General features: G+C 40.7%; 1 protein-coding gene across 1 annotated transcript in view; it reads left to right on the top strand.

The window, feature by feature from the left end:
* Nucleotides 1–15,856, top strand: part of cse1l (CSE1 chromosome segregation 1-like (yeast)) — a 28,677-nt gene extending 12,821 nt beyond the window's left edge. Inside the window, exons 9-25 of the mRNA XM_055652551.1 lie at nucleotides 936–1,103; nucleotides 2,208–2,337; nucleotides 2,811–2,876; nucleotides 3,422–3,624; nucleotides 3,728–3,812; nucleotides 4,607–4,668; nucleotides 4,897–5,033; nucleotides 5,214–5,317; nucleotides 6,106–6,203; nucleotides 7,422–7,572; nucleotides 8,118–8,326; nucleotides 9,767–9,864; nucleotides 9,957–10,042; nucleotides 10,253–10,334; nucleotides 12,219–12,365; nucleotides 13,914–14,145; nucleotides 15,457–15,856. Coding sequence (XP_055508526.1) covers nucleotides 936–1,103; nucleotides 2,208–2,337; nucleotides 2,811–2,876; nucleotides 3,422–3,624; nucleotides 3,728–3,812; nucleotides 4,607–4,668; nucleotides 4,897–5,033; nucleotides 5,214–5,317; nucleotides 6,106–6,203; nucleotides 7,422–7,572; nucleotides 8,118–8,326; nucleotides 9,767–9,864; nucleotides 9,957–10,042; nucleotides 10,253–10,334; nucleotides 12,219–12,365; nucleotides 13,914–14,145; nucleotides 15,457–15,546 — 2,148 coding nt within the window. The 3' untranslated portion in view covers nucleotides 15,547–15,856. The remainder of the gene's footprint in view (nucleotides 1–935; nucleotides 1,104–2,207; nucleotides 2,338–2,810; nucleotides 2,877–3,421; nucleotides 3,625–3,727; nucleotides 3,813–4,606; nucleotides 4,669–4,896; nucleotides 5,034–5,213; nucleotides 5,318–6,105; nucleotides 6,204–7,421; nucleotides 7,573–8,117; nucleotides 8,327–9,766; nucleotides 9,865–9,956; nucleotides 10,043–10,252; nucleotides 10,335–12,218; nucleotides 12,366–13,913; nucleotides 14,146–15,456) is intronic.
* Nucleotides 15,857–16,093: the final 237 nt, after the last annotated feature.

Below are 16,093 nucleotides of genomic sequence, written 5' to 3' on the forward strand. Positions count from 1 at the left end.
TCCAATCCCTTCAGCCTCGTGTGAATAGACACCTCCAGACGGTCAGCACGGCCCCAAGTGCTACCCCAGAAGACCGACACACTCTCATGTGCTCTCCCCTCTTTTATACTATATCGGACCCTTGGCGCGAAATACATGGGGTGGGGTTCCATTAAGTAAAGAAACATTTTATCAGGTAATGTAAACAATTTGGGCAAGGCCCCTCTTCTTGACCAATCACAAATTGTGGTGCTAAGACCATGCAACATATTTAACAATAGTATTATAACATACCATTCCTTCTGCAAAACCCTCATACATATTATCAATTAAAGGACATCTGGACACCACCTCCCAGGCCACAGACATTCTGGATCCATGATCCTCATGGTCTTTGCAGCCTTTGCAAAAAGATGCCAAGCAGGTTTTGCAAAGACAGAAATCCTCCATTTTGCCAGGCACCTAAAATGCTCAATATTATCAGAGTTGGTTAAAATAATTTTAGCATTTCTTAATTCAACTTTATTTCCTGTGCTTAACTGGAATACCTAACAGTGGTATTTGATGAAACTGCAGATACTGAACACGAAACTGCAGATGCTGAAATCTCCATCAAAACTTCGAGTGCAGCAGGAATTCACGAGTTCAGGCAGTATGTGTGGAGAGAATGTTGGACAATATTCAGACCTGATGTTGTCAGATGAACATCTTATTTACACATCTGTGATGACAGTTGATCAATGATGCTTAAGTCTTGCCTTGAGGTGCGAATTGACTTCATTCCCTAGTATGAGTACAGATATTCTGTGGTCTGGAACAGAATTGTAGTTTTATTTAGCTACTAATGCTCTGTTCCTAGACCACTGCATGAAATGCTGCGTGTGTCCAAAGCAAAAGTAAAAAACTTTAATTTTCAACTATTCTTCTCACAGTTCTAATGCTCTTTTTGTTTGCAGGATGAAGAGGAAGCTGGTTTACTGGAGCTGCTTAAGTCTCAGATTTGTGACAATGCTGCTCTCTACGCTCAGAAGTACGATGAGGAATTCCAGCCCTATTTGCCGCAGTTTGTCACTGCTATTTGGAATTTACTAGTTACAACCAAACAGGAAGTTAAATATGACTTGGTAAGTATTCAATGGGTGCAACATGTTAATTTCTAAAATGCTCTCTTTTGAATATTTTTATTGTTTAGTTTAATTTATTGTCACATCTACTGAGGTGCAGTGAAAGGCTTTTGTTGCTGGTTCAGAAGTTGAATTTTCACATTTACTTATAATTTCTGTGGCTTTCTCCTTTCTGGAATTGACATCTGTAATGGGTCTATTTGGTGAATTGATTCTGTGTCAGATGTCTGCGCCACCGTGCCGCCCATTATAGCTTCTTTCTGTCCACATATCGTTTATTTCTGCTTCCTCCATGGTGTAACTCGTTCAAGATCAATAACTCTAAAAGTTGAGTACTCACAAAGCAAAATTTGCCAGTCTTCATCTTCGATTGTGTTAGCAGCTTTGATTGTAAACTTTCCTTCTCATTGCCATCTTTAAAATGAAATTATAATATGTAACGGGCACTAAATTCTCTTAATATACAATTTATTTTTTGGGAAATTCTCTTTTTTTCATAATTTTCACAATGCTACTGGCCCTAAATACTTATCCATGATCTCTGCATAGTTGAGTACTCTTGGGTTTTCCTTTCTTCTTGAGGAGGATACTTGCCATAGAGCAGTTTCCACACTCTCGAAGAGCATTAACTATGCTCTGCTTTATCTCATCCATCCATCTCCATCATCAAAGACCCTTACCACCCATCACATGACTTTTTCACCATCCTCCCATCTGGGAAGAGGTACAGGAGCATCAGCTGCAAAACCAGCAGGATGCTCCTCAGCTTCTTCCCACAGGCTATAAGACTGTTAAATGAACTTTCCCCCCTGCCAAGTATCGCGCACAAACCCCCCACACTGCAGCAGAGCCACTGTTGTGCCACTGCCGGTCGGAACGGCTGTTGAATGTTATTAGAGGGTTAAATTGTTCATGACTGTATTTTAATTTAATTGCTATTTATTTTGTAACGAAAACTGAACGGACACTGGTTGAGAAACGTTTTTTTGTTTCCTCTGAGTATGCGAATACTCAGGAAATGACAATAAAGATTTACAATTACAATTACAATTACAATTACAAATGTCACCAAGTAGAAAGTTAATTATTATGTATCTTTTTCAGTTGGTAAGTAATGCTATTCAATTTCTGGCATCGGTTTGTGAGAGACCACACTACAAACATCTTTTTGAGGATCAGAATACTTTGACCAGTATCTGTGAAAAAGTGATTGTCCCTAACATGGAATTCCGAGGTAAACGCCTGCAAAGAAGTTTACGTTTTCAAATACAGAATGTAAAAGATGTCAAGATTGAACTCTTCTCTGGAAGAGTTGCAAAAAAAAACATAGCACCTAAATTCATGAGAGTTTTGAATGAAGATACAAAGGGCCTGATGGGGGTAGTATTTAAATCTGACTGAGGAATTGAGTGAAAGTGTGCATGAGTTTAGTAATTGCCAATATCATGTAATTGTTTTCAGGATTTCATCAGTGTGTCTATAATTAGCCTGTATTACAATTTTAAGTAGAATTTCGGATTTTATGATTTTGGATCAGTCATAATTTAAAATATGTACTTGTAGCTTAGTATGAGTAAACCAAATGAACAGCAAAGGGCCTGTTTCAACAACTGTACATCTAAACTAAACAGTCTACTAGAATCAATTGCAATGACCAAAAGAAAAACCGTTCCAAATTTACCATCAACAACATGTCTTTATTTATAGCTGCCGATGAAGAAACATTTGAAGATAATTCTGAGGAGTATATAAGGAGGGACTTGGAGGGATCAGGTAATTTTTGTGTTGTATTTGTCATAATGAACTTGTTGGCACCATCCCGTTGCTTTCATCTTTAAAATTGATTTTGATAGATGTCAAGAAATAGTTATTCATGCTTATGTGTTTCATTGCATACACTCAACATCAGACCTTGTAGCTTAAACCCCAGCATGAACAATTGACAAATAAAAATCCTTTGCTTGAAAAAAAATATTAAAGATGATGAAGTTTAGGAGTTCTAAGGGAGTAATATACAGTTTTTGTTTGCACACAGTTTGCCATTTGTAATGGTTATCAGTCATTGTAGTCCAGGACCATAAAAATATTAGGATATTGGTGGAGAATGCAAAATAATGTGTAAAGTTAAAACTGTCATTGAGTTGAATCTAAAACTTGAACAGCTTATGGGGTAGGATAAAGTCTGCTGTTTTTGGTTTGTAACATTCATCATTCTTATACTTTGTAATTTTATAAACCATTCTACATTCCTATTTTCATCCAATCTCTTGCAAAAAGTATCTATCAATTGTGAATGAATTGATTTATAATTTTGGCAGACATCGATACCAGACGAAGAGCAGCTTGCGATTTGGTGCGTGGTCTTTGCAAATACTTTGAAGGGCCTGTAACAGCAATATTCTCTGGCTACGTCAATTCTATGTTGCAACAATATGCCAAAAATCCTTCTGTTAATTGGAAGCACAAAGATGCTGCAATTTATCTTGTGACATCGCTTGCCTCCAAAGCTCAAACTCAAAAGGTATTGTGTTTTTGATCCTTTCAAGCATTTGTATATTCTTGTGCCTTGTTTTAAATATTAACTGGTGTCTTTTTTTTCCTCCCAACCCACTCATTCTTTTCAGCATGGGATAACTCAAGCAAATGAGCTTGTAAATCTGGTAGACTTCTTTGTTAATCACATACTGTCTGACTTGAAGTCGCCAAATGGTAAGTTGAAATGTTCCATCAAAAATCAAAGTACTTTTTGAATGCAGTTTTGTAAACTGCAATAATGTGTAACCTGCTCTGCAGAGAGGCCTGTAACTTGAATCCACTTATTTACTGATGATGCACATGCAAACAAAAAAATGACTGCTTAATGCAGCACAGAAGATCATTGGCTGCCCTCTCCCCTCCCTTTTGGATATTTACACCTCCCGCTGCCTTAGCAGGGCAAAGAATATCATCAAGGACAGCTCCCATCCTGCGTTTGGACTGTTCGACCTGCTGCCCTCTGGAAGGCGCTATAGGTGCATCAAATCCAGGACAAATAGACTCAGGAATAGTTGTTTTCCGAAAATTATAACTACTCTTAATTCACACATGCACTGACTTCACAGCCCAACACCCGGACTTCCATCTGTATATATGTATATAGCGCCGCAGAATTGTGCACCTATCCCCCCCCCCCCCCCCCCCCCCCCCTCCCTTCTCCCTTCTGTTTTTTATTTTCTGTTTCTTGTTGTTTGTACTAAATTATATGTATGCACTGAGTATGAGCAGCTTTTAATTTCATTGTACATGTATAGTGACAATAAATGGCATATCTATCTATATCTATATCTTGTTTGCTCCACTGGTTCGCGTGCTTAACTAGTAGCAGTCACAAATTATGTGTTACAATATAAATATTGTGTATTATAGATACTAAATTTGTTTTTCTGGCATATAGTCTTAAACTCTTCCTTCATCGCTCTGTCGGTAAAACTATCTGGCCTAAGTGTTGTATTTTTCGTTCACAGTGAATGAATTTCCTGTACTGAAAGCAGATGCCATTAAATATGTTATGATTTTTCGGAACCAGGCAAGTTTTACAATTCCGTGTAAAATAAATTGTAATTGTGAATAAAATATGAATTCCATAATTACATTTATAACAATACGTTCTATGACAATTTGTCCTAAACTATGTTAAAGTTTAATTTGTAAATAGAGATATGCAACCTCAATTAGATTAAAAAAAAAACATTTTGGGGTGTTTTTCTGTCTGTTATAGTATTGCTACTGTAAAAGTAATATGTTAATTTAACAGCTTCCCAAGGAACAACTGTTGGTCTCCCTCCCACTGTTAATTAACCACTTACAAGCAGAAAACATTGTTGTTCATACATACGCTGCTCACGCTATTGAAAGGATATTCACTATGAAAGGACCTAACAATGCCACCTTGTAAGTATCTCAATATTATATAGCAGTTGAGGTCTCTTTGTCTAGCGTGCAAAGATGTTGAATTTTGACATGCTTTCATTTGTTTTGAGTTGTGTTAAATAAATCGATATCGAGTTGCTAAACTATTTGGTGAAAGGTGCCGGTTGTGTAAGTGGCAAGTGATTGTTTTTCCCTTTCCAGAATATCTCCTGTGGAGTTGGCCCCTGTGGTTGAGCACCTGTTAACAAACCTTTTTAAAGCCCTGACTTTACCTGGGTCTTCTGAAAATGAGTATGTTATGAAAGGTGAGAAGAATTTAACAGTGACATTTTAATAGCTTCACTTGAGTTCATTGAACTTCAGATGATGCTCCAAATACTTGTACTGAACTGTATACAAAAATGAATGTCACTGTGCCTCTGTACATGTGACGAATAAAGCACCATTCATTGATCATATGTTCCTACTTTGAAATTCATTGAAGTTTTAGAGATGTTTTCTGGAATGCACTTCAATGGGGTCCTTTAAGTACAAAAGAAAATAGTTGCGGTTTTTAAGGTGAAAATGACAATTAGACACAGTTTGAACTTGCTTTGCATACATCAGAGTATAAAATATGTTTTGTATGTTTGTAATTAAATCGCTCAATAGGATTAAGATCGCATTATAGAGTACTCAAATAAACAGCTGCCCTCTTCAGTTCCTTCAACTGAATCCCCTTCTGCTTGTTAGAATGTAAATTATGAATTAGTACAAAAACCATCTAGCCTTTTACGGAAGAGTAAAAATTATAAATGTTGCGTATTGTACATTACATAAGACTTGATAATGCACGTATCATTGTTGTGTTTTCTAACCAGCTTATTCAATTGAGTTAGCATGCCAGTTGTCCCATATGCCATGGGGAGGATGTTTAAGGAAATAATGTCAACTTGGAATCATAGAGTGTGGAAACAGGCCCTTCGGCCCAACTTGCCCACACTGACCAACATGTCCCATCTCCAGTAGTCCCATCTGCCTATCTTTGGCCCACGTCCCTCTAAACCTATCCAATCCATATACCTGTCTAAATATGTTCTCTTTGTGTTGACAGCTATTATGAGAAGCTTCTCACTTCTTCAGGAAGCAATTGTTCCTTACGTTCCCACACTGATTATCCAGCTAACACAGAAGCTATTGGTTGTTAGCAAGGTAAAGGAACCTGTTCCAAATTCACTATGTATCTTGTTGTTTATCCTAAAATTAAATTTTAAAGTTCAAAATGCTTCTGTTTGAACAAGCAAGTTTAATATTGTTATCTTTGATTATTTAAAATTTGTTTTAAGAATTATCAGCTCTGATTTTGATTAATATAGTTCAAATATCCATCAGATCATAGATACAAGGAACTATAGATGCTGGTTTACATGTTTAATAATGGGATCACTCAGCAAGTTAAGCAGTATCTGTGCAAAGAGAAACTTAACTTTCAAGTCTATTCTGATGTAGGGTGCCAGCCCTGAAACATTAATGCTATTCTACACAAAATGCCAACTTACTTTCCCAGCAGATCAGGGGTTGGCAACCTGCGGCCCCCGGGCCGAATGCGAATGTAACCCGAAATCATCCGGCCCGCAGGCGGATTTATTTCCCCGTAATCATCTAGCGCGCCGCGCTCTGGCTGTACCGGTTCCTGCGCAAAGCTGCCGGCACTGCTGCGCACCTTCTGTGAACACGTTTAAGAAAGAACTGCAGATGCTAGAAAAATCGACGGTAGACAAAAATGCTGGAGAAACTCAGCGGGTGAGACATGCAAGGATTGCATGAGGCTGCCTCAACCGCTGGGTTTCTCCAACATTTTTGTCTACCTTCTATGAACACGTGATTTGATTCCTGCCATCCAGGGCGGGATCCATGTGTACACGTGATAGATGTGGCCCGCCATCCGCTCACAGACGTACGTCCTGGCCCCTATGCAGAACAAGTTTGCCGACCCCTGCCACTGATGCTGCTTGGCCTCCATATTTAAAATCTTCTCGCATCTGTTATATTTTGTTTTCCGATGTAGTGGCCTAGAGATTTAATGAACATTGTTTCTGTACGATGTTACCATTCCTTTTTGTTCTTACATTAATATATCACCTTGAGATGCTGCTGTTGGGTTACTGTTCTGTACCGAGAGGGGCTATGTTGACAGCCACTATATTGTGTATGAGGTGATAAATTGAGGTCCTATTGAATATCTTGAGTGAACATTAAATGTCCATGCCACTTAAAAGGAAAGTTCTTTCAGCTTCTAATCAATATTTCTCACTCAATTAATGGGTCACTTGATCAGTTGTCGACATGATAATATAAAAGTAAAGTATAAATCTTTACTTTGCTTATTTTGGTTATTACACAGTTAACTTGAATTTGGTCTTGTCCTAGAATCCGAGCAAGCCACACTTCAACCATTACCTATTTGAGTCCCTTTGCCTTTCCGTGCGCATAACATGTAAACCAAACCCTATAACTGTGAGGAGTTTTGAAGAGGCTCTCTTCCCAGTGTTTACTGAAATATTGCAGAATGATGTGCAAGGTGAGTATTGTTCCTCATAGTTTCAATTGTTGCACAGTTCACTTAAGGGTTACAGTTTAAATCGGAGACCAGCTATATCTCTTTACCAGCTTCGATAAGGAAATTCTGCACAGTCTGGAGGTTAGATGTAGTCTATTGCTGTGGTCGGTATACTTGATTCAGAAGGTACTGAAGTCTTGTGGACCTTTGACATTATCTGTGGAACTGGTATACTATATTGCTGAGATCTATGTTTTGCACTCTGTATTTTCCCCATTGCTCTACCTATTGTACTTGACTTCGGTTTGGCTTGATTGTATTATGTATAGTATCTGGTACGTAGGTACACGTGACAAAAATAAACCTATACCTGTTTAGCAGACTGGGGATGCACAGAGACCTGTTTAAAGTTGATTCAAGTAGGCAAATATATACACAAAGACTGCCAGATTTTAAATTGGTTGTTCCCTCATGTTCACTGGTTTCAGTAATCTTCTAAACTGACTTGAAATTTTGGATAAACACCTGCCTTAACTTGATTGTTTTTCTCTCTGCTACTTTTTTAGAATTCCTCCCATATGTGTTCCAAGTGATGTCGCTGCTCCTTGAGATACACACTGCTGATATCTCCCCGTGCTACATGGGTCTTTTCCCGCACTTGCTGCAGCCACTGTTGTGGGAACGTATTGGGAACATCCCACCGCTTGTCAGACTACTTCAGGCTTTCCTGGAGAAGGGCGCAAATTCCATTTCCACAGACGCAGCGGATAAAATTGTACGTATCATCTTTAGCATTTATTAAAACTATATACTTCAAAATAAGGTTCAAATAATATTTATTTAAAACTGGTACTAAAATAGAATAAAATAATTAAGAAATATCTGCTTATGTTGTGTAGCTTATTTGGCTAAAGAATCATAAAATTAATTGGAAGAGACCATTCCAATTTAGTACGATTTGGGTGTGGGTGGCACAGCGGTTGCAAAGAGTTGCTGCCTTACAGCACCAGAGGCCCGGGTTCAACCCTGACCACAGGTGCCGTCTGTGCGGAGTTTGTATGTTCTCTTAATTATTTTATGTGGTGCTGGCGTAAAGCAAATTGGGGGAAGTATCTTACAAAACATTCTTTGACATTTGTGATAGGAGGGATGCACGGACAGGAAAAGATCTGACGTAAAACAATAGTGGTGAAGAGCTGAAACTGATAACCAGATCAAGACAAATACGGACTCTTGACTAGTATTGGTCTTTAGAATTAGAATTACCTTTATTGTCATTCAGACCTTACGGTCTGAACGAAATTTCGTGCCTGCAGTCATACATACAATGATACAATAATAAACAACAATAAACAAGTGAGTCCTCCAAGCACCTCCTCACTGTGGTGGAGGCAAAAATCTTAGGACTGCCGTCTCTTCCCTCCTCTTCTCCCTCTGCGCTGAGGCGATACCCCACCGGGCGATGGCACAAACAGTCCCGCGGCTCACCGAACCCCGCAAACGGGCCGGCTCAAACACCGCGGCCCGGGGTGGTCGAAGCTGCCGCCCTCCAGTCCAGCGGACACAGCCGCTGGCCCGCGGCTGAACCCCGGACTCAGGTCACCGCCGCCAGGACGCCGTCCCAGCCACCGGATCACCGCTCCAGCCCCTAGCCTGATCGCCCTCACGTGAGTGCCCTTCCTCCCTCGAGCTGGGCCGCTCCGACGGGAGCGCCGTACCTCTCTCGAGCTGGGCCGCTCCGACGGGAGCGCCATTCCACCCTCGAGCTGGGCCGCCCCGACGGGAGCGCCACAACCCCTCACGGGAGAGTCTCAGCCCCGCGCCAGGCCGCCCTCATGGGAGCGAGCCCAGGGCGAGTCCTGACAGGCTGCCTCCGGAGTCTCGAGGTCGCCAGCTCCGCTATTAGGCCTCAGTGCAGATGGAGGCAGAGAAGGGGGATACGACAAAAAAAGTTGCATTCACCCGAAGGGAGAGACAGCAAGCCCCGTTTCAACCACCCCCCCACACATAAACACAACCTAAAAACCAAAAACTTAACTAGACAAAACGAAAAAAACAACACAAAAAAGTAAAAAACAAGCGGACTGCAGGCGGGCCGCTGCTGCCAGGGCAGCGCCGCCACTTCCGAATTTTAGTGCCGTGAACAGATTAAAGCAGGTGTTATAGGATGTAGACTGCATCTTTTCTGACTTTTTCTGTTCTTTTCTAATCATAGCCAGGATTGCTAGGAGTCTTCCAGAAGCTAATTGCTTCCAAAGCAAATGATCATCAAGGGTTCTACCTGCTTAACAGTATAATTGAACACATGCCTCCGTAAGTAAAGACCAGGTTTACGCAACTTCTTGGGCATTGACAATTATACAAGCTGTTCTAACAGTTTGTTCTTTGTGCTTTTCTTCTGTCAGTGACGTCATACACCAGTACCGGAAACAGATCTTCATTTTGCTTTTCCAACGACTTCAGAGTTCAAAAACAACAAAATTTGTTAAAAGTAAGTTTGTGGTTCATTGATTTTTTTTTTTTTTGCAAAATGTCAAAGCTTTGTGTTTTCTTTTCCACAATAATTCCATGGTTGGGTCAATAAATGCTAAGCTGTGATAGTAGTATAATCCACCACCATCACTATATTTTCGAAAATCTTGAGAGAATAATATTTTCCATATGTTGAATTTCTGAGATTCTTTTTATTTTTGCCTCCTAGGTTTCTTAGTGTTTGTTAATCTTTATGCTGTGAAATATGGGGCAATAGCATTGCAGGAAATCTTTGATGGCATTCAGCCAAAGTGAGTACAATTTAGATGAAATATGAAAAGTAATATGAAGTTTAAATATCCTCCACCTTTTGTGTTGGTGCCGGTAAAGTGCATGAATGTGGATTTCGGTCTCCTTGCTCCTCACCCACCATTTATATGCACACCGGTGGATAAAGCACCAATATTTGAACACTAATTGAAAATGAAAAACTTCAGATGCCGGAAGCACGGCAGTCAGGCAGCATTACTCCACAATGCTGCTTGACCTACTGAATGGCTTAATTGAACGTGGCAAATTTTGTTCATGCAAAGGGAAACTTCCATTCAACTTGTTCAATAAGTGGATGTGGAGAGGATGTTTCCACTAGTGGGAGAGTCTAGGACCAGAGGCCGTAGCCTCAGAATAAAAGGACGTAGCTTTAGACGGTGGGCAGGTGCTATAGACCTGCACGGGAAGGTAGACGCTCCCGCCCCCACGAGTCTCGGGCAGATGGGGCTTGTCAGCCTGGGAAGGCAGTCCACAATCCACTCCCCACCACACACCTACGGACTTTTTATAGGGGGACTGTCGAGAGCACACTGACATACGGCATCACTTCCTGGTTCGGGAGCTGCAAGGCGTACGAACGGCACCAATTGGACAGGATAGTGAAGACCGCAAGCAGGATTATTGGTGCTCCACTCCCCTTCCTGCTGGACATATACAGGAAGAGATGTATCAACAGAGCCATCTCCATCATCAAAGACCCTTACCACCCATCGCATGACATTTTCTCCATCCTCCCATCTGGGAAGAGGTACAGGAGCATTAGCTGCAAAACCAGCAGGATGCTCCTCAGCTTCTTCCCACAGGCTATAAGACTGTTAAATGGACTTTGCACCCTGCCAAGTATCGCGCACAAACCCCCACACTGCAGCAGAGCCACTGTTGTGCCGCTGCCGGTCGGAACGGCTGTTGAATGTTTAGTAGAGTGTTAAATTTGTTCATGACATGTATTTTTTAATTTTAATTCCTATTTATTTTTTAATGCAAACTGAATGGACACTGGTTGAGCAACGTTTTTTTGTTTCCTCTGGTATGCGAATACTCAGGAAATGACAATAAAGATTTACAATTACAATCTAGGAGAGGGAAAGCTCTGATTTAAAACCTCCACTGCCTTGTGGCCATATCCAGTCATGGAAAAGGCTCCTGCAGTAAACCTCAAGAAAATCCGGAGCCCCTAAGGCAGTTCGTCGTTGTCTACAACCTCGCTCTGGCAGCTCCTGTGACGGCGCTGGTGCCAAACTCTATAACGGCCCTGCTGTTCCTTTGGATCGATCAGCGACGTGGAGAGGGGCTGCCTGGGCAACAGCCTGTCCTCCATATGACATCACCCAGGCTTGCATCCGACCACACGTCACCTGCAAACTAGGATGCATCACCCATGGTCAGTCATGACTGAGGGGGGCCTACTACTACCTTTTGAAAGGAGATGAGAAGGAATTTCTTTAGTCAGAGGGTGGTGAATCTGTGGAATTCATTGCCACAGACGGCTGTGGAGGCCAAGTCAATGGATATTTTTTAAGGTGGAGATTGATAGATTCCTGATTAGTACGGGAGTCAGGGGTTATGAGGAGAAGGCAGGAAAATGGGGTTGAGAGGGAGAGAGATCAGCCATGACTGAATGGCGGAGTAGACTTGATAGGCGAATGGCCTAATTCTAGAACTTATGAATTTAGGTTGAAAATTATTGAAAAACATTTGATTTGGAAGTTCCTGAGCTATTTTTATGCTTTATGTGTTTGCACAGCTGTTTAATGTTTGTGTCCAATTTGTACTTTCAAGCTATTAATAGTTCTCAGCTGCATAAAGCTTACATCTATGGTCTGTACCTTTACTTTCCAAGATAATGAACTTGTGTTTTGTTGCAGAATGTTCGGTATGGTGTTGGAAAAAATATTTGTTCCAGAGGTTCAGAAAGTATCTGGGCAAATTGAGAAAAAGATTTGTGCGGTAGGAATTACGAAGATCCTAACAGAATGTCCTTCGATGATGGACACTAACTATACTAAACTGTGGTAAGTTGCTTGAATTTCATCCTGCGATTATACGTCGCACAACACAGAAACAGACCCTTCGGCCCAACTCGTACCTGCAAACCAGCATCTGCAATTTTTTTTTCTCTCCTGTCGCTGCTCCTTCCATATATCCATCACTCTTTGCGTAAAAAAGTTGCAGCTGGGGTTCCAATTAAATCTAGCCCCTCTCATCTTAAACCCATGTCCTTAATTCCATACCCTGAACAAAAGACTCTGCATTCACCCTATTTCCCTCATGAAATTGTACATCTCTATAAGATCACTCCCAGCCGCTTGTGCTACTATGAATAAAGTCCAAACCTGACCAACCTTTCCCACTATCGCAGGTAATATCCTCGTAAATCTTCTTTACACTCATTCCAGCTTAACGACATCCTTCCTATAGCTGGGTGACCAAAACTCAATGTAATACTCCAAACGTGGCCTTGCCAACGGCTTGTACAACTGTAACAGAACGTCTCAACTCCTGTACGCAATACCCTGACTGATGAAGGCCAATGTACCAAATGTCACCTTGGTCTAAAGTTGTTTCAGAATAGGTTAAACGGCCAACCAGCTTCCCAAATGTTGCTGATATTGTGACTATTTGGACCCAAGCATTTTTTTGTTTTGATGTAAGTGGAGTTAGATCCAGCACAATTTGTTGCACTAAGTGGCATTCCTGTTTCATTACAGACATCCGAGTGAGGAAGACACTGTATTGCTTGTGTCTATGTTACCTGGGAAACTGTTAAGGGAACAAGAGTTAACTCAATAAGTTAGTCATAAGTAATCTCATAAATTGAAATTGTCACTTTTTCTCTCAGATGGATTCTTTGTGTGTTGTTGAAAGACAGTAAATAGTGAATGCAAATAGTGAAAATAGAAAAAAACTTACAATTGAACACTGATTTTAGACTGTCATTCACTCTTTTGTATACCATTGATTTTGTATGATCACTTTCATAAAGTCAAGACTAGTATAGCTTCTGGTGGTGGCAATATCGGGACTCCCAACTGTGTTCAACATTTATTCCTTTCATAAAATATGTTTACATCTTCTGCTCACTTGGTAAAGGGATACAGGATGGGCCCATCTTGTATGATCCAGTTTAATTTCCCCTTATTTATCATTTTTATTGGTTTATGTTAATTATTGGTACAGGTCCACCACCGATTTTCCAGCAACTGGTGGTCCAACACTAATCTGGGCATAATTAGGAGAGTGTGTTGAAATCTCCCTCGAAAAAGTGGTGCCTCGACTGGGTGAAGCAGCCGATCTCGACCACAACATGACTTATGCGCCGATCGGCAGGTCGAATTTGCCCCCCGAGGCCGTTCTCATTGCCGGCTCTGCAGGCCAATACCTCGGCGGACTGTCGCCGTTCCGTTTGATTCCTCTCGGAGGCCGTGACCTCTGTTGGTCCAGCAAAATGGATAATCCAGTAAGGCTTTGGGACCAAAGGTGCTGGAAAATCGGTGGGTGGACCTGTAGTTATTCGAGAATGTTTCACTTTGTTGTTTCTCACTAATATTAATTTCAAACAGGACTCCTTTGCTCCAAGCTCTTATTGGTTTATTTGAGTTGCCTGAAGATAACAGCATTCCTGAAGATGAGCATTTCATTGATATAGAAGATGCACCGGGCTATCAGACAGCTTTCTCCCAGCTGGCCTTTGCAGGAAAGAAAGAACACGACCCCATTGGTGCAACTGTGAATAATCCAAGAGTTCATCTGGCCCAGTGCCTTCACAAGCTCTCCACGGCATGTCCAGGCAGAGTGAGTATTAGACTTGCCATTGAGAAGGAACTGAATAAATCTCCTCTATAGTGAATGCTTACCTATTGTACAAGTGAGGAAAATCCTTTTATCATTCAGTGGCAGCGAAGAGAAAGGGAGCTGAACAGGAGTTTTTTTGTTTTTTTTACGATTAAGTGCCATATTGAACTTAATGTTATTTCTGAAAATGTAGATTCCTTACTGGAAGGGTCTGTACAGATACTAGAGGCCTGATATAATTTGCCCCCAGGTAGAGAATTCCAGTGAAAATTAATCCTGAACAATTATCCTGCATCCTGGACAGAATACTTGCTGCATCTCTGTTATTAATCTTTTAGAAAACAGCCTGAGTCATGGAAGGAATCTGCTTCTCAGTTTAACTCGGTCTTCCAGTAACTTATATTTGTAAAATTGTCATCCCTTTAGCTTGATAAATGTATATAATGTAAATAATTATCTACAGCCAACATTTGTATTTGGGTCCATGGCTCTTGTGTTGTTGGAAGAGAGCTTTGGTAAAAAGTGTATATCTCAATTGGCGACGCAAAGTGCTGGAGTAACTCAGCGGGTCGGTCAGTGGGTCGCAACCCTTCTTCAGACTGTTGGGGTGGGGGGAGTCGGAAGAGTAGTGGGGCAGGATAAAGCCAGGCAAGTTATCGGTGGATGCAGGTAAGGGGGGGTTTAGTTGGACTTGTTAATTTAATATTTGCAATTTTGGTGTTGCTTGCAAGGTCGTGAATTATTGCCTATTTTTAATTATTTTGAGAAGCAGTAGTCTGAATGTTTTTCCAGCATGTTTGACCCAAAAGTGGTGTTGGACTTTGGAGGTTGCAGGAGATGACATTCCCAGGCATTTGCTGCCCTAAGATCAGAGATGAGAACATATGAAGATGATTAATCTTTGAAATTATTGATCAAGGTGGAGGTTGATTTTTATATAATAGGGGAATCAAGCAATATGAAAAGCAGTGCAGACATTAAAGATTGGTTATAATCTTATTTAATAGTGGGGTAGGCACCAGAAGCCAAATGACCTAATTGAAATTATGCTTGTGTCAATATGAGTTTATGTATTTACTAAACACATAAAATCTTGCTGGAATACTTTGCAAGAGACCACAGGTTTCGAGGATTTAATTCAAATAAACAATATGAAAAGTTTAAAGAAAGGTAGAATTCAAATTGGGGGAACATCAAGAAATCTGCATTATTTCTGCTTACAAATTGTTGTTTATCATGAAATTCGTGAATTTGAATATTTTGATTAGTTATCCACAATGACGTAACTAATGGTACAATACTTTTTTTTAGGTGCCATCCATGATCAGCACAAGTTTGAACGCAGAAGCATTACAGTATTTGCAAAGCTATCTTCAGGCTGCAAGTGTGCAACTGGTGTGAAGCTTTCCAGTTTAACTAAAGACACTGTTTTTGAGGCTTTCGGCACAGTGAATGTCCTTTGATTTCGTGTGCAGTAGGAATATCCTGAGGATCTAGTACTGGGCTGGTGATGATTATGTTCACTTTTGTCCTAATGCATTTTGATCCTATGTAGGCTTAATGCTTCTAGTTTCTTTATACCAACCTTTCTCTCGTTATTTATGTCGTGATAATCTGACTACAAAATATAAAGTGATAAAGCGCCCACATTGCTGTGTACAGTTACTCTGGTGTAAAATAAAAGTGGAAATAAAATCTTGTTTGGAAAGATCATTTTATTCCATTTAGGATTTCTTAAAACAGATTTTCATTGGCGCGGAAAGGAACTACAGATGCTGGTTTAAACCGAAGATGGACACGAAATGTGCTGTGCGGTGTGGTGGCGCCTATCGGCAGCGGCTCGACTGCAGTCCGTCTGTCTTTTTTTAAATTTTTGTCTCGTTAAATGCATGTCTTGACTTTAGTTTTTATTATTTTTATTTAGCTGTGTATATGGGGGGGGTGGGGG

The sequence above is a fragment of the Leucoraja erinacea genome, chromosome 21, assembly GCF_028641065.1.
Source record: "Leucoraja erinacea ecotype New England chromosome 21, Leri_hhj_1, whole genome shotgun sequence".
NCBI classification, from domain to species: domain Eukaryota; kingdom Metazoa; phylum Chordata; class Chondrichthyes; order Rajiformes; family Rajidae; genus Leucoraja; species Leucoraja erinaceus.